This window comes from Gymnodraco acuticeps, unplaced genomic scaffold (genome assembly GCF_902827175.1).
Source record: "Gymnodraco acuticeps unplaced genomic scaffold, fGymAcu1.1, whole genome shotgun sequence".
NCBI classification, from domain to species: domain Eukaryota; kingdom Metazoa; phylum Chordata; class Actinopteri; order Perciformes; family Bathydraconidae; genus Gymnodraco; species Gymnodraco acuticeps.
Genome location: NW_022991739.1, coordinates 669,269 through 692,982, shown reverse-complemented (window position 1 = coordinate 692,982; position 23,714 = coordinate 669,269). Strand labels below are relative to the sequence as shown.

The 23,714-nt window shown below is 38.9% G+C and overlaps 2 protein-coding genes and 1 long non-coding RNA gene across 4 annotated transcripts; 2 read left to right on the top strand and 1 right to left on the bottom strand.

Moving 5' to 3' along the window:
• The first annotated feature begins 72 nt into the window (after positions 1-72).
• On the top strand, positions 73-1,755 carry LOC117534864 (adhesion G-protein coupled receptor G5-like). 2 transcript variants are annotated; one of them, XR_004567328.1, is made up of 3 exons: positions 73-183; positions 492-764; positions 1,440-1,718. XR_004567328.1 is itself a non-coding variant. In XM_034199115.1 (2 exons), exons 1-2 carry the CDS (start codon positions 584-586, stop codon positions 1,682-1,684), a joined length of 426 nt encoding a protein of 141 aa, XP_034055006.1. In that variant the 5' UTR covers positions 492-583; the 3' UTR covers positions 1,685-1,755. The 2 variants fall into 2 exon arrangements, 1 of the variants encoding a protein (XP_034055006.1); XM_034199115.1 differs by lacking the exon at positions 73-183 and having other exon boundaries at positions 1,440-1,755.
• Positions 1,753-3,636, bottom strand: LOC117534865. The gene is made up of 4 exons (XR_004567329.1): positions 3,625-3,636; positions 3,480-3,541; positions 2,632-2,705; positions 1,753-2,532 (listed from the first exon to the last, which is right to left on the bottom strand). It is a non-coding gene; the product is annotated as an uncharacterized LOC117534865 (long non-coding RNA).
• Positions 3,637-10,419: 6,783 nt separating this feature from the next.
• Positions 10,420-22,987, top strand: LOC117534863. The gene is made up of 20 exons (XM_034199114.1): positions 10,420-10,960; positions 12,952-12,974; positions 13,241-13,379; positions 13,506-16,117; positions 16,743-16,875; positions 16,953-17,011; positions 17,098-17,196; positions 17,279-17,394; positions 17,708-17,798; positions 18,900-19,016; positions 19,094-19,181; positions 19,957-20,019; positions 20,100-20,139; positions 20,233-20,337; positions 20,452-20,552; positions 21,205-21,267; positions 21,441-21,550; positions 21,733-21,854; positions 22,026-22,151; positions 22,334-22,987. Exons 1-20 carry the CDS (start codon positions 10,420-10,422, stop codon positions 22,428-22,430), a joined length of 4,845 nt encoding a protein of 1,614 aa, XP_034055005.1. The 3' UTR covers positions 22,431-22,987.
• Positions 22,988-23,714: the final 727 nt, after the last annotated feature.

Sequence of the window (23,714 nt, the reverse complement as noted above, 5' to 3'; positions counted from 1 at the left end):
TGAGCTGTGCTTGTCTTCGACCAGTTAGAATCTACTATTGCTTTTATTTCTCCTCACCATGATGGGTCATTTTCTTTCTCCATTTCCAGCACTACCAGGTGTAGTTGTGACTGTCCTGCTGATCTTAGGAAAATATGGTGAACAAGTGATCTACACTGATAACCCTGAAGACAACGTGGCCATGTGAGTGTGTGAATTCACATTTAATGTCCAGCATCTTATAATAGAGGATCAGTTTCCATGCAGGACTAAATGTAAACAAATTTAAAACATCGTTTTATTCGTTAATAACTTCCGTTCTTGCTATGCAGTGTTCTTAATTGTATGTTGTATCCTTTGTTAGCTTGTATGCGCTTTTTTTAGGTTGTTTTATTGTAGCCTATGTAAAGCACTTTGTAAACAAGTTATTCATATATAATCATGTTTATTATTATTATATTAAACGGCAGCCACGCTTCCCTTCTTTTACTGACATATCGTTATTTTCCAAGGTGCTGGATAATGGGACATTGACGTGCACTACATCGTCAACATAGGCTACTATGCGTTGGTCTTCATCTTCACCTTCACCGCCTTCATCGTCATGATGGTCTGGCTTTTTGGTCTCAAGAAAAACGGACAAGTCCCCACAAATCGCCATAGTATTGGGGTCATCATGGGACTGTGTTGCATGCTGGGTATCGGTTGGGTTTTTGCCTTCTTTGCATACGGTGTGCTCCAGATCCCCGCCTACTACATTTTCACCATCCTCAATTCTTTCCAAGGTAATAACGAATTTAGGATAATTAATTAATGTATTGCTCTGTTGTATTTAAAACAACTTGAGTCCTAATTTAAACATTCGTTTTAGATTTAAATTAACAGTATTATGCTGGTTTAGATAAAATAGGAGATAACATAGGACTTTATTTATCCTGAAGGAAACTGTTGTGCCAGAGATACAAAAATACAATAAACGCAGCAGCACAATAATAATTAACTGTACACTAACAGTGCAGTAAAAAGAGCAATTCAATAACTATAGGAAACATAGACACATAATTAATGTAAATATTAACAGTATTTAGTAGTTCAAAAACCGTAGTGGCAGTTATCTAATTGCACGTTATTTATCGAATTATAATAATAATGTTGCACATGTTATATAGCAGAGTGTTTTGTTATGGGGGTTTAAATTATATATGTAATATTTGACAACAAGCAAGCAAATGTTATTTGTTCATCCAGGAGGAAGTACAATGTATGAGCAACCACACACATTGCTGCCTCAAACACATTATACAATAGTGTTATAGTTCACATTTAGATAAAGCATTTGTTAAGATAGACAATTGTAACATTATGAACACAATTAAAACAGACAGATTAATATGTAAAGTAGCAATGCAATACATTTCATATGTTGAACTTGTCTTTTTTGTTTGTTTATCACCTGGCAGGTTTCTTCCTGTTCATCTACTACTACAGGAGCAGCCACTCTGGAGAGACAGCCAGTGGCGCTCAGGGTTCAAACTCCAGCGGCAGCATGCTCAAAAGCAACCTGGACATCTTTGAAAACCCCTACAGCAATAATTTAGAGAAAAATAATAAAACCCTGAAAGACAAACAGGGACTTGAGAGGGATGAAGATTGTAAGCTTAAAGAGGCCCTATTGTACTTTTCATGGGTTTTCCCTTTCCTGTAGTATGGTATAGGTGTGTGTGCATATACACAGTGTAAACATGTCACAGTAGACAAATATACACCTGACAATTAGCATATGTCCACATAATAAGGGACTATTTTTTTATTTGATCGTTTATTTGGCAGGGACAATGCACAATAATGAACACTTAAAACATTAAATGTGTCAAGCGTAACAGTGCCAGATTTAGCTTTGAGCTAATTTCCATCAAGCAAGAATAAGCCGCACAATGTACGGATTTATGATACTGCAATAGGCATTTTCTATGTCATATTATTAGTCATTTAAAATATATATACACAATACTATTTTGTGTTTATCCAAGGACTATAATAACTAGGTTAATGTGATTTAAATGCAAAAATAAATTAGTTATCAAGTTGTTTGTTTTTTAACTACATTTTCAGGACCCGATGATCAACTTACATGGAAAATATCTGAAGTTGTAGATAATTATTACAATCTTTAGTTGTGGGTATACTGGAAAAGAAAATCCTCTCAAATATGGTATAGGTCATTTTTACATTTTACTTTAACATATAAATATTGTATATTCTAAAATGGAGCAACTGTTACAAAATCCAATTTCTCCCCGGGGTTAGCATCTTCAAATATTGTGGTTTCAGCGGTTTTAATATGAAGAGATGAAGAATAGATACACAATATACACTTATACATTATTTTAAAAAATACTTTAAGTCGAGAAATTATTATTACATTTATAACAAGAGAGCTTCTGCTTCCTTAAGAGCTTGTTCCATTTCAGCAGCCTCCTGAGAAAAGTCCTCCCGTTCCTGCTTCATATGTTCCCGTGCTTTAGTGAGATCTGTCACTGTTGATTGGATTTCCTGTAAGCGTGTAAAATGAGGAACATTTAAAAACATTTCCTTAAATCTTATACAGCAAATAACAACGTTAAATGGATCATTACAAAGGAGTTGACTCACCTCTAGCCGGCACGTTGCTGGGATGCAGAGTCTCTGAACACTTTTAATTCATTCAGCAGGTTCGTGGATACACTCTGAAAAGGAGACATCGAAATGTGTGTTTACTAGATGGCACTGCGGATGATAACCTACATTCTGTAACCCTTTAATGTAGGATAAAAGTATAGTGCCAATTTCAATTATTTAAAAAAAACAGGTAAAATGTTCTCACTTTTCTTTAATTGTGGATTTTTTTGTGGCATATAACTAGTATATATATATTAAAGGTCTCCTATTACACTGTTTTTCATCAATATATTATAGGTCTCAGATATATAGAGAACATGTCTTTGAAGTGTTTGGATCCAAATACCAAACAGATCAATGCAGCATTACCCATAATCCCCTCTGTTTCAGCTCTGTTTCCAAAGTGCTGATTCTCTGTCTGTTACATTAGATGAAAATAAGGAGCCCCTCTGAGAGAGATTTGGTTACAAAGAACACAATGGAGCTCTAGGAGGAGATTCAGGTGATAAGGTGGTGGGGGGGGGGGGGGGGTTACCTTGGCTGGTGATTGGCTAATGGTTACACAAGCCAAAAAATCGTTATGACATCATAAAGTGGCCAAAATCTGATCAGCTCATTTTCAGACAGGTTTTTATAGAAATGGATCAGGACAAAGAGAGAATCTTTGTTCCTGACACTTTCAGAGTCTCTTTACACAGAGGGGACACATGTTGATGTAGAAGAGACGTGAAAAGGTGGATTTTGCATAATAGGAGACCTTTAATGTTTTTTGTGAGTTTGATAAAGCATATGACAAAAAAAACGACTGTACCTATATGCAAACTGAAATAAAATAAACGTACCATAACTTCCGTTCTTTGATCTTCATCTTGTCGTGCAGCTTCTCCAACTCTTAATCCTACAACTAAGGAGATGTTATGTTATTTTCTATCAAGCTCAACACAAATGAAGATAAACACATTTGAAAATAATTGAATAAATGTTTACCTGGGTCTATGTTGGCTAACGACTAAGAGGACATGACAGTCCCTCAGGTTTTCTTTTACTTCCACATTCTCCGTTTCGATGTCATGAACTGCAGCTCCAACTCAGCTACTCTTTGCTGGAATATACAAGGAAAGAAAAGCTGTACATCTGAAAGGAAACAGAAGGGAGAAATGCTCCTGCCACAAGAGAATATACAGCCCAAAGTACTCTGTTAAATGCGTCTCCTGCACCTGTGTCTCTGAGAGGTTTTTCTGCAGCTCCTCGTTGGTAGCCATCAGATGCTGGTTCTGCTCCTTGAGCCCTGGCTGTTGCCCATACCTGGTGGATAACCTACAGACAGGACAGGTGCATCCAAAAGTTGAAAATAAATTAGGGATGACGCTCACTGCATTTTCAGGATATAACATATAACATACTTACCCTTTGGGAGCAACATTTTTCCTGGAAGACACAAGTGAAAACAAGATATTCAATAACTTTTAAGCAGACATGTTATGAGCCTGGCAGGTAAGAATGAGTTTGCATTGAATGATGAAAGGAAAATTATAGTAAAGTGCTTCAAGGTTTCTCTGAATGGAGCACTCACTTTACAATAAGGATGTTTATACTTTGTACTTCATTCTAGGTTTGCCTCCAAATTCTTCCGTTCATCCCTTTGCCTTTTGGGAGCAAGGTTTAAGGCTAAAAAATATTTGATTTGAAGCTGTAGTCGTGTGTTACTGTAAATTGACAACTGGTGGCAAAAGGTCTGTATAGAGTTTTTTATTCATATGTATCAGCTTGTTGAGTGTTGTCGGATTTGTAGGAGTTTTAACCAACATCTTCTAAGTCGTGACATGTACAGTTTTTACGCTTGAAGATTTGAAATCAGCAATTTCTTACCTTGTCACGTTGTCACCAGTTGTCTTTGTTTCTGTATGGAGCTGCACACCTGGAAAACACAAGGTTAAAAATCAGCTGTTAAAATATACAATTACAATATTTAAAACATACATTAATATACATGCAATCAAAGTGCAAAAAAAAGCTTATTTTGCTTACCTCTTGGAATCTTTGAAGACATTGTGCTTTATCGTTTTCCAATGAATACAATGCAGGTCAGGACAAAGGTCTGTATGAAGAAAAAATCTGATTAAGTTTAATTAAGTTATTCCTGGAAATCTTCACTGATCCAGCCGTTTACCTAAAACTACAGTATAATGTTTGCAATGCATACATGTATTCTTACGATTCAATAGGTTCATCTTGGATTACAATAACAGATTACATACAGTATAAGTGGATAACATGCCCTATATATTCGCTATCATGCGGAACATACAACTGTAGGTATTTTTTATGGAGTTTGGTGCGATTCTCCTAATATTCGGTGACGATTTAAGAAAAATAACATATCAAGAGTCTAGTTATAAGTAACCTTTAAATATATAGTCTATGGTTATAACACATAACACCATAGGCGGCGCGTGAGGCTCAGGTTTGGGAAGGCTAAATAACTTGTGTTTTCATCTGACGCTGCCCGCCTCCGGAGTCTATAGAAAAGAGATCGACTCAGTGAAAGCACCGCCTGCTGACCGATCAGAGCTCAGTGTGCGGAGTTTAAATCTATCAAGTCATATTACAGGAAAAAGGAAATGCAGTTTAAACTGCCGTATGCAGAGAAGACGCCGACGTGTCGCACTTATCATTCATATCACACTGACATCACATCATCAATCAGATCATCGATATCACAATATTTCCTTATCTGAGTCAGCTTCTCGAGCCGTATCTGGCCGTGCAACACTTAGTTACATTGTCACATATACTGTATGCACACGTATTATTTTAAGCAACACATTAAGTTGACGAAATGTAATAAAGTCAGATCCCCTCGTGTTTTAGAGGGGGGCAGTATCATAAAACTGTTGTACGCTTTCAAACACTCGGTAGTTTATTTTTTAACGAGTTGTTCTGTATTCTCCTTGCTATGTGGCTTGTATCCTGGATTATATGTTTAAGTCAATCATGGATGTTTAAAGTTCATATTTGTCTAATATTAGTTTACTTTTCATTAATGAAGTATGATGTTGCGCTGTTAGTACACTTGTCCCTGTTTGTGATTGGTCAAATGTAGCTAACCCCGCCCATTTCACGTGAACGCGTTCTCAGCTGGAGAGAGAAACCCTGGCTTGATTTACCGAGTTGATAACCAGCGCCGTAGGACCGTTTAGCGAGATCGCGTTTGTTAGGGTTAGTTAAGATAACTCAAGCATATCCAGGGTCTGTTGAACTGGCTTCGTGGTACAGGGCACAGGTGGCTGCATAGCAGCGCTAATGTCAAAGACATTATATTTTTATTTTACCAGGATGCAGTTACACAAATATTTGGGAAGGCTTAGCCTCCCTAGCCTACAGCACCCGCCGCCCCTGCATAACACAACAACAACGCCTACCTTTATCCAGAGCCGTATAATAGAATCTTCTATATGGCGCTGCTTTTATCGATACGAAAAATTTGAGATTTGTCAACAGTCACAACCGCACGAATTTTGAAAACGTCCCGCCCTCAATAATCACTTCCGTTTTGATTACGTGATATCCTGTACAAAACCCCGTGTTTTTCACAATTGTTTTTATTTTTAAAAGTGTGGTATTTCTTATTCAAATAAACTATATGTCAGAATAGAGTACTTTAGAGTACTTTCAGAAATAATTAGCGAAATAAATAAAAAAAACGTAAAAGAAAGAGATAGTGTACTGCGGAGGCGGCGGCTAAATTCAAACTGAAGATGTTAGCATCGAGGCTCGTTGATTTTAGCAGCTAAAGATATTGATAACCGTTGTAAGTAATGACAAAGGGATAAAACAACACTATCCGTTTTAAAACATCAGGAATACGCTCAGAACAACTACAAGGTATGCAGTTTGGTGTATCGTTTTGTTGTTCATGTGGTTTTCGTCATATTGGCAGACAAACAGACGGTAGCGTTAAATACCGTAGTAGCTTTAACGTTACACTAAAATCAATGTGTTATCTTCGCTAGCGAGGTGTTCAATCATCAATTTGTCTTGTGTATTAAATGCAGAAAAATGCGAACTTATTAGCCTAAGTATTTTGGGATAATATGTTTGTTGACAAGGGGGGGAATCCATAGAGGTGGAAGAAGTATTCAGATATTGTACTTTAAAAACTACAAGTACCAGAATGTAGGAATACAATTACAAGTCCTGCATTCAAAATGTTACTCAAGAAAGAGTAGAAAGTATTAGCATCAAAATATACCAAAAGTACTCATCATGCAGATTTGCCCATTTCAGAATAATATATATCATATGTTTTGATTATAACTATTGATGTGTTTCTGTACTACCAAAGCTGGTAAAGGCGAAATAATACTATTGCAATACTCAAGTAAAGTCCCTCAGAATTGTACTTAATTGCAGTACTTGAGTAAATCTACTTTTATAGGTGCAATTTAATATCACATGTCAAGTTAGATTATAAAGGCTAAATCCTTATACAGCTAACGACTCACTTATAATATGATATTTTTGGGGTTGTTAATTGTAATGCTCTTGCTAAATATATAGTCTGGCTCACAGATAATGCCATGTCTTATCAACTTAAATGTGATCATACACTGCAGAAGCTGTGTTTCCTGTATCAAGCTCTGTCTTCATCTCTTCCCAGTTGAAAATGGAGCCTCTGGATCCTGACAGAAATGAGTGAGTAAAAGCAGTCGTAGTATTTTCTGTCCAAACCTCAAAGCAACCGCCCACAGACAACCTAATTATCTTGCATTAACGATTAACTGGTCATTTGATGTATTTACATTGTATATCATTATATACACCAGGGCTGAGGCTGTGTTTCATGTATTGTGTTTCAGTGGAGGCAGGGGATTCTCCAAGCCCCGCATTTCTTCAGTAAGTGCTACAAAACATTTGTATTGACAGACTATACATAATTTGACTTCCTATGTGAGAAAACCATTAGCCTAAAGTTTAACCATGACATTTGCAATATCTCCTTTTTAGATTTTAAAAGCACCACGAAGATCGATGAGATATTCTGACCCACAGCAACAAGAAATTGTGGTGGTAACTGGATTACTTGATTAAAAATGTTACCTGAGTATTGGGAGTTTGTATTGTAATTAAATGTATTTTTAAACCATTATATATTTATGAAATATAAATTCTGAACCTATCAAGGATTCAGTTTAGTGTTATTTACATTGTTTATGGCCTTATCTTTACATTATATATATTTTTTCACTAAGGTGGAGTGTCCCAAACCAGTGGAAAAGAGGGTTTCGAGAAGAGTCAGTTTTGCCCCTGCCAATGGTGTTCTCCTGTTTTCAAGGTGAGATACAAAAATGAAGGTAGTCTTGATTTTCTACAGACACAGGAATGTTCTCCTAATCAATATATTTTTTTACAGCGATGAAAAAAATGACTCTCCTGTTCGAAGTCCTGTACAAGACTTAATACCAACATGTAAGTATAAAGTGTAGCGTGTATAAGTATGTGAATTTAAAATTATTCTTTTTTTAACACCCATTTCATCTTTGTCTTGTGTTACTCCACAGCAGCAGCAGCCACACAAAATAGGTAAGTTGTCTTGATCGTTTGAAGCACTACCTATTCTGTGGTTCATCTTGTTACTAGGGCTGCTCAATTAATCGTATTTTAATCGCAATTACGATTATGGCTTGCAACCATTACGAAAACAACGTAATCGAAATAAAACGATTATTTTTTATTATTACTTTTTTTTTTTGTATTAATTTTTTTAATATTGGTTTTTCAGTTGAATTATACTTAAAGTTCAGGGTAATCAACTGTTAAAAACGTACTGTTCACATTTTTTCTCTCCAATAAATTGATGTTTTCAAAGTAAAGGATAATCGTTTTTTAATAATCGTGATATCAATTATTGACCCAAATAATCGAGATTATGATTTTTTGCCATAATCGAGCAGCCCTACTTGTTACTATCACAAAACATTTGATTTTAGATGCTAATTTTTGACCTACAGTCACACCAAACCAATACAATGTATTGTATGACCAACACAAGTGTGTTCTCTTTCATAAGGGTCCAGTTGGCAAGCACTGAAGATGGCAAACAACACATTTGGGGTGAGAATATTAACTTTTAACTTCAAAAAAATATTACCAAATGCTCACATTATCTGTTATAGCGTAAAATGACTATTACTACATTTCAACTCTTCAATTTTAGGGATGGAAACCCTATTGAAGGCCCCTCTGCATGCTTTTCAGCAAAGGGATGAGGTGAGCCTGAAGACACTTTGCTGAGAATGGTTAAATTCCTTTGTAATGATTATATGTGGGAGGCGTGTGACGCAGTGGACTAGTGCGTTGGTGTTGGGATCAGGGGAGCACAGGTTCAAACCCCACTGCAGTCAGCATGTCGTTGTGTCCCTGGGCAAGACACTTCACCCCAAATTGCTCCTGTGGGGATTGCCCACAGTATTGAGTATGTAAGTCGCTTCGGATAAAAGCGTCTAACAAGTAACATGTAATGTAATTATATATATATTATAATGGTAATCAGGATTTCATGAGAAACTTGATATTTTTAACAAACATTCATTGAGCTCAAGCTACTTATCTTCACCAGGTCAACTTTGAGATGGACTTGGTGGAGAAAACGATGATAGTCTCGGATAATGCATTCATGGACATGACCCAGAGTCAAACTATAAACATCGCCAGTAATGCAGAATTACTCGAAAGTATTCCCCACCAAAACCATGATGTTTTACCCGCTAGAGGAGAGAAAACCTTCATGTTCGGTGCACGTGATGCATCTAGGGATATGACCCCAAGTGTTCCTGCTTTACTACCCACAAGCATGAACTTGAATTCAACTGTAGAGAAGAGCAACATATCTTCAGCAATGCCTTTGTTGCATCCTGGATATGAAAACGTCTGCTTCTCTAAAATATCGGGCCCCAGCGTTAACCCTTTGACCACCAGAACCACGCCCGCTGCTGGTACATCCTCCGAAAAAGGAAACATCTCCATGGCCCAGATGAAAACATTTTGTGTGGATGAAGAAAATTGGGTTCCAACTTCAGCTGTGAAAAATAAGTCTCTAAATACATCCAGAAAGATTGGTGACTTTTCTTATGGCAGTGCAATCGCTCCCCAAGATGATTTAAGCATGGATATGACTGAAGCTCAAACAGGCCGCATCCTGCGATCTACTGATGAGGATGAGGATGATCCCTTTCAGTGTCTTTTTCCCACGCAAGAAATGTACTCCCAACACGAGAACAGAGCGCCACAGACAGCAGGGAAGACCAAACAGCAGCCAATCAGCAAAACACCGGCATCATTCAACCCTAAAGGTATTGCATTTCATATCAACAAAATAACTAAATGATTATTCAACTTAATGTTCCAACACTAATGTATTTCTCGCATTGTTTGTCTTCATTATGCTGGTGTTATCTCACTACTTATAATTAAATATAATATAGTCTAAACGGCATCTTATTTTATTTCAAATTTAGATATGATATCCGGGAGGAATCGTTCTATGCAGGCTCAGAGACACAGGGTGAGTTCATTATTATTTTTACTGTGCTGTTACAGTGAATTTCCTATCTTTAAGTCTGAAAGTAATCTTTCATGCCAAACAGAAATGAAATTAAACGTGTTATAGTAATTGATTGTATAATAATAGTATAGTTTTCACACCATTGTTTTAACGCTGTTTCTGTCTTTTCTTCTTCAGGTCACCCTTGGTACTAAAGATGAATGCAGAGATAAACCATAATGTTCTCTGCAAGCGACAAGTTTATGAATATGACTCCGAGTCACCCGGTCAACATTGCCAGTGGTTCATTGGCTAAACGAAAACGGGAAAATACTGGTGTGCCTGGCTCGTCAGCAAATGCTGTGGATCTTGGATTTAAAAACTTCCCTTCAATTGTCTCTAAAGTTGGCACCCCCAGTGATAATCCAGCAATTGCTAGAATGGTACTTTCCTCTGCAGCATCCTCTAGGGAAACAGTCAACGCAAACAGCTCCCTCTCCGAGCGTAAAAGTTATGTTGGTAAAGAGAATCAGTCACAAATTACATCTAGGAGCTTTGGAAAATCATTTAATGGAGGTACAATCTGTGCTGAAAATGACGGGAGCATGGATATGACTGAAGCTCAGACCGGCCACATTACAGGACCCACGGGATCAGAGGAGCCTTTCCAGTTTATGTTTCCTTCACATTATATGTACACCAACAGTGAAAGTGTGAAGAAACAAGAGATGACTTCAGGAGCGAAGAAAAACAAAGTGCTAGGATCTTCTGACCGCACAGGTATGGAAACTACAAACCTTTCCCCCTACATTTGTGAGAAAGAAACCAAAACAAGACCTTGAGATATAAAAATTAGGGATGCATGATAATTATCGGCCCGATAATTATCGGTCCGATATTAGGAATTATGACGTCATCCCGATAAACCCGATACCAGTATTAATAGCCCCGATAATATACAATATATTTTTTGGGTAACAAAAAAGAAAGAAATACTGCGGTGTGGGTGGATTGGGATGAGGGGCGCTTGTTTTTCACTCGGCTCCTCCCGTTTTGTCAGTACTGTGGTATTAGTGGTTTAGGAAGAGGGGAGTTCTTCACAAATCCAGCGCTCCCTAAAGGCCCTGTCACACTGTCCCGAAATTGACACCCGATGGACACACGATAAAGGAAATGTTCAAATTCGGCTGTGATCGTAGCAACATCGGGCCATTCGTGAGGGGATCTTAAGCCATCGTATGACCGCCGGTGGAGTTTCTCAGGCTCCGGCAGCAACTTAGTGAGCGGCAACTTCGTAAGGCATCGTGAGGACATCTTGTCAAATCGTGTCATCTTCGTGTTATCATCGGTGCCATCGGGCATTCGCCCTCACTCTGATCGGGGCGAATGCCCGATGGCACCGATGATAACACGATGCCCTCATGATGGCCTTACGAAGGGCACAATTGACACACGAATTCAACACGAAAATGAACCTTCGCAAGGTCCTTCGGCAATTTGTTGGCATGCCAAAGATTTTGCCACCGCTCACTAAGTTGCTGCCGGAGCCTGAGAAACTCCACCGGCGGTCATACGATGGCTTAAGATGCCCTCACGAATGGCCCGATGTTGCTACGATCACAGCCAAATTTGAACATTTCCTTTATCGTGTGTCCATCGGGTTGTTTTATTGCACAACAAAATCATGTAAATATATTATGTAAATAACCCAATTTGTGTTCTGTGAAACTGAAAAGGATATAATATATTATTTTGAAGGACAGTTGACAGGAAGTTGTTGTTGTTATGGAAACAACAGTACGGAGAAAACGTAATATGTTCTACATATAACGACGGATAAAGTAAAGAACAAAGTCTGAAGATATAGCACGTAACACAATTGTTTTTGGTACTTTCATTGCAGTTGTATGTCTTAAATGTAATGTAAATGTTGCCTTCGTGTGTGGTTCGGGGCCATCATCGTGCGAAATTCACAATTCCATATTCGTGTGTCCATCGGGTGTCAATTTCGGGACAGTGTGACAGGGCCTTAACTCATGCCTGGCTGTGACGTAAATGGTGTGCGGCCGTGAAGCCAGGACAGTAAACAAACATGTCGTCGGTGGTATGGGCGTTGGAGCTATGTGCAACTCAAGGCTTATGCTCGAACCGGAGCTGCCTGGACGCTGCAATCATGTTGCGCACTATCCGTGCTGAGTGTGCTGACTTTTCGTACAATGCCCCACTGTCTGGCTTCCTGCATAAAGTCAAGTGCTCGGCGCAGTTGTGGCGAAATGTCGCTCCTCTGTTTTCATTTAAACAGCTCCTTGTATCCGTTAGCGCAGCTAGCTAGCACCAGATGCTAACAACAACAATGCACGTAAGGTCTCTCTCTCGCTTGCTGGGGCCACACATACACACACCCTCCCGGTCCTCCCAACAGCCAGTCGGTGCCTGCCGGTGAGCGTGGAAGTGTGGTCTGCCACAAGCGGGCGGCAGGAGCGGGACTGTTAGCATCAGCTTGTAGATGGTATTTTAAACTCGATGCGCTCTGAAACTACGGGGCGGCCGAGGAATTTTTTTTTATATTATCGGTTATCGGTATCGGTCTTGAGAAGCAGGAAGTTATCGGTATCGGTTTCAAAAAACCAATATCGTGCATCCCTAATAAAAATGCTAATGAACATTTTAACCAATTTTGATTGTGGTAATGTGAATGGTGATGTGAATCAAAATGGGACTTTGGGTTTACTAACTTACATTTTATTTAATTTTCTATCTCCACATATTAGGTTTGGAAACCGAAAGAAATCCGGTAAGCTTAAAAATCAATTACTTTTTTAGTTTTCATGTGCATTAACTTTATGCAAAATGAATTATATACAGCAACTTTGTATGAATTATTAAGTTACATTTTATAGAGCTGTATTTTATCTTTATGTGGTTATATTTTGATTCAGCTGAAATAAACTAATTCCTTAAGTTTTGCAGAATCGCAGTAAATGCACTTTTTAATGTAATTTGAAGGTCGATGTTTTCTATGACTGACCACTTAGTTATTGTTGTTTTCTCCACACATAGGTCAAATTTGATTACGAAGAGAAAACAGTCAGGTTTAATGCAGATGATGCAGCTATGGATGTGACAAGAAGCCTCAATGTAAACCTTGCCACCAATTTCGCACAACAGCCCTACAAATATGTGGAAAATCTGCCTGCAGGTGGAGAGAAAACTGTCAGGTTTAATGCGGACGATGCCTGTATGGATGTGACAAGAAGTCACACAGTAAAAATTGTCAGTGATTTACAACTGCAGCCACAACCAAATCTGGATTTTTTACCGGCCTGTGGAGAGAAAACTGTGAGGTTCAATGCTGACGATGCCTGTATGGATGTGACAAGAAGTCACACGGCAAAAATTGACACCAATATACAACCACAGTCACAACCAAAGATGGACTTCCTTCCGGCCTGTGGAGAGAAAACTATCAGGTTCAATGCTGACGATGCCTGTATGGATGTGACAAGAAGTCACACGGCAAAAATTGACACCAATATACAACCACAGTCACAACCAAAGATGGACATCCTTCTGGCCTGTGGAGAGAAAACTGTCAGGTTCAATGCTGACGATGCCTGTATGGATGTGACAAAAAGTCACACGGCAAAAATTGACACCAATATACAACCACAGTCACAACCAAAGATGGACATCCTTCTGGCCTGTGGAGAGAAAACTGTCAGGTTCAATGCTGACGATGCCTGTATGGATGTGACAAGAAGTCACACGGCAAAAATTGACACCAATATACAACCACAGTCACAACCAAATGTGGACTTCCTTCCGGCCTGTGGAGAGAAAACTATCAGGTTCAATGCTGACGATGCCTGTATGGATGTGACAAAAAGTCACACGGCAAAAATTGACACCAATATACAACCACAGTCACAACCAAAGATGGACATTCTTCTGGCCTGTGGAGAGAAAACTGTCAGGTTCAATGCTGACGATGCCTGTATGGATGTGACAAAAAGTCACACGGCAAAAATTGACACCAATATACAACCACAGTCACAACCAAAGATGGACATCCTTCTGGCCTGTGGAGAGAAAACTGTCAGGTTCAATGCTGACGATGCCTGTATGGATGTGACAAGAAGTCACACGGCAAAAATTGACACCAATATACAACTACAGTCACAACCAAATGTGGACTTCCTTCTGGCCTGTGGAGAGAAAACTGTCAGGTTCAATGCTGACGATGCCTGTATGGATGTGACAAGAAGTCACACGGCAAAAATTGACACCAATATACAACCACAGTCACAACCAAAGATGGACATCCTTCTGGCCTGTGGAGAGAAAACTGTCAGGTTCAATGCTGACGATGCCTGTATGGATATGACAAGAAGCCACAGTGTAAATATCGCTACAGATTTAAAACAGCAGCCACACAAAAATGTGGACTTCTTACCAGCTTGTGTGCAGAAAACAATGGGGTTCAGTGCAAATTATGCAGCTAAAGATGTGACAAGAAGTCGCACTGTAAACATTTCCACTGATTTTGAACCAAAGTCTTACCAAAATGTGGAAAGTCTACCTGCTTGTGGAGAAAAAACTGACAAGTTCAATGCCACTGATGCGGCTATGAATGTGACCCAGTTCCTTGCTGTAAACATTGCCAGCAATTCAGAATCAGATCCACATCTTCCACACAGAGAATCTAACATATTATCCACCAATGAAAACAGGGATTTCCCTTTATCTGCAAAGAAAACGCAGCGGCCGCTTGGAAACCGATCTGCACACGTTTTGGAAAACACCCTGTCCATTAAAAGTGGTGCTAATGCCGTGAACACCGGAGAAGTGGCTGCTGCTGCAGGCCTTCAAGAAACTGTCAACACAAATGGCCCACTTAGAAAACAGAAGCCCAATGTGGATACTGATAATGAAGCTCCAGGGTTCATCTCAGCTGTAATAGAGAAGCCGGTCAACGAAACCATGACAGAAGATCCACAGGACGATGTAAGCATTGATATGACTGAAGCTCAAACGGGTAGCATTCTGGGACAAACGTGTACAGATGAGCCACCTCAATGCCCCCAGATCAATGAAGCACTTGGATGTCTGGAAATCATAAACGTTCCCGATGCTCTAGACTCAAAAGAAACGTACATCTGGAAGGAACCTGAACCAAGAAATCAAACGTGTACTTTACCACAGAAGATGGAGAGTAATCCTGGTGCCGTTGTTGACGCTGCGCCTTCACGGAAGTCTAGACTAATTAGTATAGCCGATATTCAGTCAAAAGTGAGGCGTTTAAGCCACATGATGAACACAGCTCCTGATACTATCGCCTTGGACAGCTGCACAGCACCTGTGACTGGACTGGAAAGCGAAATGGACCAAAACTCAATGGACAAAACAGCATTCCTACCTGTAACAGAGCCTGCACATGAAATAGGTTTACTAAATACAGAAGAAAATCCACAAGCTCAATGTCTTACACAAGAAGAACCCTCTACTACCCCTTACAACTTGAAGACTAAACTGATGTCCAGACTCTCAGTAGGAGGCTTTAAGGCAAAACTCCCGCAAAGAAACAAACCTGATGATCAAAAAAAGGAGTCTGCTGCGGGAGAATTTACAACAACAGTGAATGTTACTAATCAACTGAGCAACTTCGACGATGGTGTGAGCAATATCTATGAGGAGGAGCTTGGAAGCTATGAAGATTTGTCAGAAACACTGGACATAATGAGTCCTCCGAAAGCCACAGAAAAAGAGAGTGCTACCCAGGACTTACACATGGAAGAGATTTTACAGGACAACTTATTTCAACAGGACTTGAGCTGCAGCGTAAATAGCAAAAAGAGACTTTTGTCAGAGGAGGAAAATAACCCACAGGATGAGAAGAGATGGAAGACATACAATGAGGCAGCCACTGAGGGTGAAAAGGTATGTCCAATTAGAGTACTGTCAAGTCTCAAGTAATGGATGGATCTTTATTAAGCCTTAAAGGATTGCTTCACCCCCAAAATGATCGCCAATTACTCACCCTTTGTTAGCTTGAACTTGTGAAGAAAACGTTCTTACATGCCTTCATTATGAAATACAACGTTGAAAACATATACAACTCTCATTGAATTAAAGAAATGAGGTGTTGCTTAGAACAAACGATCATTTTGGGAGATGAGGTATTCTCTTAAATCCTTACCATTTATATAGAATATCAAACTTCCTTCTTAAACATAAAGGCATTTTTATTCCCTACTTTTTTCAGGTTTTGTTCATTTTGCTGTTTTGACACATTAAAGGCCTTCTATTGAGTCAAAATACATAATTTTGGCTTTTAATGTTGTAACAACTGTAGGTAGTGATGGTTGCATTACAGTAGATTGAGTATGACATGACTGTTGTCCTGATAGGATTATAGTTTATTAGATTATAGAATTGTATTATGCTGAATGTAATGGTAATGGTGATTTACTTCTCTTTGCTTAAGTACTATTGAGAATTAATAGCCTATTTTATTGTAGTTTTTTTGTCATAGAGATTCCTAATTTGTTTTATTGGTTGCCAGGGATTACAGTCTGAAGTTGAGGAGTGTGACGGCAACATTACTGCAGCTCCGAGCATGACAGCACACACCCCAGATTACGCCACCAGCAGTCACACAGCCAGCACGAGATGTGAAGCTACTTTTGAAAGTACCGGTAAGTTGTTTTGGATTCACGTCATTAAAACCCTTTTTCAACTATGTTTCAACAATTATTCTTCTTCGTTCTTTCAGCTTCCAAACAAAGCCTGTTTGAATCACAGCTTGAAGACTTCACCAATGATTTACCGAGGGTAGGTTGTTGATGTGTTTTAAAACTAGATAGATTAGAAATATTCGTTTTTACTCAATTGTTTATGGTCTACAATGTTTTTTACAGAAATTTGAAGATGGCACCGTTACAGTGTTGGAGTTCTTCAAAGTCTTCAACATACATTTTGTCATTCATAATAATCGGGAGAGCATCCTCCCTCGCAGAGTAAGTAAATCTTAATTTATTAAAAAACCTAATGAACAAACGTCAAAAAATAGAGCCGTCATCTATCGTGTTGTGTTTGCAGCTTCAGTTGGACACAGATTGCACACAGATGGATTTATTGAAGGACAAACACATCAACGGTCCCAAAATGACGGTGTATAAAACAGACGTCCTGAACCTCAAAGAGATGGTGGAGGGGTATGTACGTTTAAGATTGTATAAAACATTTACGACTGAGATTAATATGTGTAGAAGAAGTTTGACACATTGAGCTTCCCTGAGAGAGTAATCATGTCTTATTTTTTGTCGGCTTTGCCCCCTAAATGCCCTTTAAAAAGCAGCATATCTTTTATTGAATTCGATTGGAAGTGGCAGCGTATGAAGTATGTTGTTCTGTATATATGGGGCTTCTTATATTTCTTTATACATGCTGTATGTGATCCGGATAGTGTTTCAAGAAGTTAAATTATGACTGAAGCTCAAACCAAAGCCTGTTGTGTTTTCTCCCCAGGTTGAAGGAGAGGATGCAGGACTTGGACAGACCACTGAAGATTGTTAATCGAGCTTTGTGGGAAGAAGTGAGAAATGCTTCAGGGGAAGAGGTAATACATGCTAACTCCAGTGTATAGGGATGGGTACCGAGCCCCGGTATTAAACGGGCCCCGGGGCTGAATTATTAAAGACCGTGGTACCGTTACGCTCCGACGTTATCGGTCTTTTTGTCGGTACTGGAGACATTTCAAAAATATATGTAATATTGCTACACAAACATTATATTGCAGTTTTAGTGTCGCCAACTCCGTTTCTAATACGCAAAAAGACTACAAAATGCGTCTATGATTATTTTTAGTATTTTCGATCTTTCCAATCCAGACGAGATCTCTCTCCCCGTCTGTGTGCGAGGGGGCGGGGCAGTTTACACACACGCTCTGCTACATGCAGCAACACACTGCGGAGATGGCGGAGAGAACGCACTCCGAGGTGTGGTTAAACTTTACCCGTCTCGATGTGGACAATGCTCGTTGCCTAAAGTGCAATAAGAGTTTAGCGTAAGGGCGGTAACGAGCAATTTGTCTAAACATTTATCAAAAGTGCTCCACATCCAGACGGAGAAATGCACCGGGTTCGACCGTCTTTCTAGCAGCTCTGTAGCCCCATCCACGAGGAACGTTTCCACGTCAGGTGTTATGTATGCTAGCAGCAACACACGGAGTTAACTACATTATACAAACATGGGTTAATGATTAGAGGAAACTGAGTTATTTATTTTGTTAAAGTTTCAGCTATTCTGTTTACAGTTCTGTCATCAGATTATTTAATATGATTTATTAAAATATTGTTGTTTCTTTTGATGTGAAATATTATGTATTTAAATAAAAAGCAATGTTAATTTTGTTCACAATTTGTTTAGTTAGTTTACCTTATTTTTTTTCTCCAAAAGAACCGAAAAGAGTATCGTTAAAAGACCGGATCGATACAAGTAGCAGGACTGTTAAAACCTTAACGATACCCATCCCTACCAGTCTGTTAATACGTTTGTTAATTTTGCACAAAGGCAGTGTAAAAAGGAACCTAATTCCCGTCCTTTTAAATTGATGCGTGTGATTTATATTTGGCGATTTTAGCAGATGTCCTTTGCTGTGTGTGTAGATGTAGCATATGATCTTGTTCCTGACCCTCACTGTGTTTGTTTGGATTCACAGCTCAAATCGTGTGGTGCAAAACTAAAAGAGAGAAATAACCTCTTCAGGAAGACGAGCAAAGTTCTGTCGCATGAAATGAAGGAGGTCTTGTACACCAAGCTTGTGCTGGCTAACCTGGTAAGAGCCTTCACACAGAAATACTCAATTTCAACACTCGAATAGTAGAAGCTAATTGCCTTGTTCCACGTTTTCAGGAGGAGCAACAGAGGTTGAGAGGAACGATTGGGAAAGCAGATGAGATGATAAAGAGCTTGGATGACTGTATTCACGAATTACAAACCGGTAAGGATAGAGAGGCGAAGTCCCTCCCTTTCCTCCATGGGACCTTATTTAGGAAAAAGTATGTATTGAAGTCAATGGAGAGAGAAAGATTATCGTTCGATCCCGTTTGTATTGTGCCACGAATTACACACATGATGTTTGTCAATTTAAAAGATAATTTTGCAAGTCAAAACAATTAAAATGTGTCGTAAAACTGTGAAGTAACACTTTTTTTTTTTGGTGTGAAACCGCTCGATGAACTACATCTCCCGTCTCGCTCCACACACCAAGACGGCCGTCACGTTGAAACATTTCACTTCTTTCTTTCAGAATGAGGCGGAAAGTATTAAACGAGGTGAAAATCACTACAAGTCTGGGCACGCTGAGAGCTGTGCACACACACAAGGGGAGTTAGTCGGTTCCGTAAGAGCCAGCATGCGGGACCGGCATTCTGGGATTTGTAGTCTTTCTAGTTGCGTTTCATAGTCTTATATTTCAACAGTTTTACGACAAACTGTGACTTTTTTGACATGGAAATTATTATTTAAGATTCACAAACATCATATGTGTAATTCGTGGCCCAATTCAAACGGGGTCGAAAGATACGTTTTCTCTCCCCATTGACTTCAATACATAATTTTTCCGAATGAAGTCCCATGGGTCGGAAGTAGTTGGGCGGGACTTCGCCACTGTATACTACGGAAACATTTGGTCATGGCTGTGCAGTTCTCCTTGCCGCCTTCTCTGTATACTGAGCAAATTATTCAGTAACTCTTTTTGTTATTCCTGTTTTTAGAACTTGCTGTAGTTGAAGAAAAGGGATTTGAAGACAAACCAAGTCTGAAATCCCTTCAGGAAGGTAACTTTGAATACTACTTATTCATTTACTTATTGTTGTGTTCTTGAAATGAATGTTATTAATATTGGTTTATTTGACAGATATGCAGGAAGCCACTGAGGCTTTGGCTGACAATGACCGGTCAGTTGAGAATTTGAATACAAATCTTCCTCATGCCTAAGTTACAGAAAGTTATTTTGGTTTCTAACTCGTTTTTATTTTGTTTTGCCACAGACAAAAAGCCGAACTGGAGATGCAGAAGAAGCAGAGTTCAAACAAACTGAACAAGCTGAGAACAGAGAAGAGGAGACTGGAGAGTCACGTCAGCCTGCTTCATCTGTGAGTTTATCCTTTTAACTGTTCATTTTTGCTTTCAGAATACACAGCAATAATCTACTTTCAACCACCAGAACCTGCTTTTTTAAAACATTTTCTTTACATCTCTTACCTCAGGTTAAATGAATGGAAGTTTGCAGAAAGGAGCGACAACTCCACCATCTACACTTTCCTCCACAAGACCCTTGATCTCCAGCTGCTGTTTGAGAAACCCAATGGTGAGTGGTCTTCAACAGAAACCAACGAGTCAATGGTTATTTGTTTTTAAACTGTAGATATGTCAACAAGCTTCTAGACGGTGGACAGCAGGTAAAACTGTTGTTCACCTCCTAAACTATGTATTCTGTTTCCTAGACAGACTTTCACATCACTGATTAGTGATTTCATTCAGAGCAAAACAAGTCTCAAGCTCTCAAGTCTTTTCAAAGATCAGGGTGTCCGCGGGGTCTTAAAAAGTATTAAAAGTTGATAAATCAATTTAGCGAAAAATAAGGGTATTAAAGGGCATTTTCCAAGGTATTATATTTTGTAGCTTGTTTTCAATAAGTATATAAATTGTCCAAAGAGGTTGTATTCTACAGTCTGCCTGAATGTAATCATTGCGGACAACCAATACTGTATATAGTCAATGTGAGGTAAAGTGTGTCGCCAAGGTAACCGGTTTAAACTCGAAGTGGCGATGAGGTCTTAATGTATGGAAAGGGTCTTAAAAAAGGTCTTACATTTGACTTCAGGAGGTCTGAATACATTTTAAGGTTAACATTTTAGATTTCAAAGATTCTATAGAAAATATGTTTGTATACCAATGGATATACTTTTTTATAAATAAAAAAAAATGCAGATAGAGTTTTTTTTGTTTTTTTTTTGCAGGAAATGATGCTGATAAGTCTGAGAGGAAGATATCACACATCACATTCAAACTTCTACTCGATGGTGAGTAAAAAGCAAACAGAAAGTAGCTAGTCATAAAGAGTCATTTACAATAAATTGGCAGAACCTGTGTGATCCAAATGATGTAATTATATAACGTACATTTTGAGCATGGGGGACGTTTTTGAGACTGGTCATTTGTGTTAACATCAACTGCTCTTTTGTTATTTTACTAGATGAGAAGTCGCAGGACCACGCCCGCCTCGTTCACAAACTGCTCTCTCAGTACGTAGAGGGAAACACTGACTGGGTGGAGACTTATCCAACAAGCAGACATGTTCCAACGGTATGTGTGTGTGAAGGGGTTTTGTATTTATCTTGTTTGTGGTCAGACTTTTTAAAGTTTTTCTACTCGGTACACTTGTAGAATTCTGTGTCAAAGTTGTCTCTGTTTGCTTTGGTGAAAATACAATTTTACACGGTTACTCTGAAACCTTACACTGAGGTATTGTCTCCTGTTTTGTGAAGCTGCTGCACGATGTTAGCCTGGTGGTGAGTCGCTGTCGGCTGCTGGGGGAGGAGCTGCGTCTGCTGAAAATGTGGGGGGGTCTGAGGCTCGATATTCTCAGCATCAGCTGTGTGGACACTCAGTAAGAACTCTTACCCACAAATAATAACCAGTCCTTGCCGTATTGGAAGGAAAATGTATAATAAAACATGTCAAATCTGTCATTAATGGGTCAGCTAATTGTATATACTCAAAGCTACAAACAAGCTAAGCTATCTTTATATAATTAATTTTCTTATTTCCCTTTCTCTAGAGTGCACATTGTCTTCAGCTGTCTCAAGACATTTTCCAAGTTTGAGGTGATCTTCTCGGTCAGTTTGATCGCCCGCCACTGTGTCCTTAAAGTGCAGAGCTTCAAGAACATGATCGGAAACACAACGTAAGTTTGACTCAAATACACATTTAGTCAAAATGAAGTGAGGTTGTGCTTATGACTTTTTGGGTGGAAGGAAATGCAGCTCTGAATAAAAATGTGTCTGAGGTAGCACAATGATATGTTAGCTAGAATATCTAACCACTTCCTCACAAACGATACTATTTTATGTTTTCATGTTTTTGCAGGATCAAACCGATCGAGGTGATTGTGGCGTCTTTCAGTCCGGCCAAGAACGTCCTGACAAAGATTGTCAAGAAGATTCATGAAACTCTGCTCTGTTGAAACCAGGACGTTTGATTCCATTCATTAAACTCCTTTGTATAGCATAGATGTTGACAAACTATAACAAAAAATGTAAATAGTGTACAGTCATTTTCTTTCTATTCTGAAGTATTTTTCACTGTATTTTATGTCCCAATTAAATACTTGGTGACATACATGTCATGGTGTGCCAACGTACACGTTCAATTTGTTAGAATACATTGTTTTAATAATAATAATAAAGGTAAAGGGATTCTGATTTGGTTTCTTTAAAACACTTTGTCACAGCTGCCTTGCTAAATGTAGGTTACTCAAGTCATGCTCGAAGGCCGTTCATCTAGATATTTTTGACTTAATTCCTATTTTCTTAGTGATCATGTGAGCAACTTAAAAGAGAAACCACTGTTCACTGGTCTGAAATAACTTCAGTGCAGTTTCCGGAGTTGCCTCCAGATGCTGAACCTGGACCAAACTTACATTACTTTGTTTACTTGTGTACAGCACTTTCCATTTTGTCGTAGTTTAGTAAAAATGTTTTGTACTTGCAAAAAAATCTAAAATAAATACAATTAAATGTTTCTTCTTTCTGTCAGTATATTGAAGGTTGTATTTCCAGTCTTACTTCAACAGCCATTTGAAGGATGACCTGCATGAAGAGCAAATTCACCCTTAGTGTCAAATGCTCTACCAGGGTGTCCGCGGGGTCTTAAAAAGTTGATAAATCAATTTAGCGAAAATGAAGGCTATTAAAAAGTATTAAACGGCATTTTCCAAGGTATTAAATGTTGTATCTTGTTTTCAATAAGTATATAAATGGTCCAAAGAGGTTGTATTCTAAAGTGTGCCTGAATGTAATCATTGCGTAGGTGTGTAGTGTGATTCTGTGTAGTTTATTTATGGCATCCCGTTGGATTTGACGTCATCTGAACAGGACATCGCGCGCTCACTGCTTGATAGCGCGCGACGGTCCGTTTACGCCGGTTGTTAAACAACATCGTTATGGGGAAATGCAATTTGCGTCCAAATGGTTGGAAGATAAGGAGGAAGGACAATCAATACTGTATATAGTCAATGTGAGGTAAAGTGTGTCGCCAAGGTAACCGGTTAAAACTCAAAGTGGTGATGAGGTCTTAAAATGTATGGAAAGGGTCTTAATAAAAGGTCTTAAATTTGACTTCAGGATTCCTGCATATACCCTGATATCGAAGGTTGTATTTCCATTCTCACTTCAACAGCCATTTGAAGGATGACCTGCACGAAGAGCAAATTCACCCTTAGTGTAAAATGCTCTACAGTTATTAGACT

What these genes read in the sequence shown, in the direction of transcription:
- LOC117534864 (XM_034199115.1), top strand. Translation starts at nt 584, where the DNA reads ATGATGGTCTGGCTTTTTGGTCTCAAGAAAAACGGACAAGTCCCCACA. An exon ending in CATCCTCAATTCTTTCCAAG is followed by an intron (nt 765 to 1,439) that starts GTAATAACGAAT and finishes ATCACCTGGCAG; the next exon opens with GTTTCTTCCTGTTCATCTAC.
- LOC117534863 (XM_034199114.1), top strand. Translation starts at nt 10,420, where the DNA reads ATGTTCTCTGCAAGCGACAAGTTTATGAATATGACTCCGAGTCACCCG. An exon ending in TGGAAACCGAAAGAAATCCG is followed by an intron (nt 12,975 to 13,240) that starts GTAAGCTTAAAA and finishes CTCCACACATAG; the next exon opens with GTCAAATTTGATTACGAAGA. An exon ending in CAAGCAGACATGTTCCAACG is followed by an intron (nt 21,551 to 21,732) that starts GTATGTGTGTGT and finishes TGTTTTGTGAAG; the next exon opens with CTGCTGCACGATGTTAGCCT.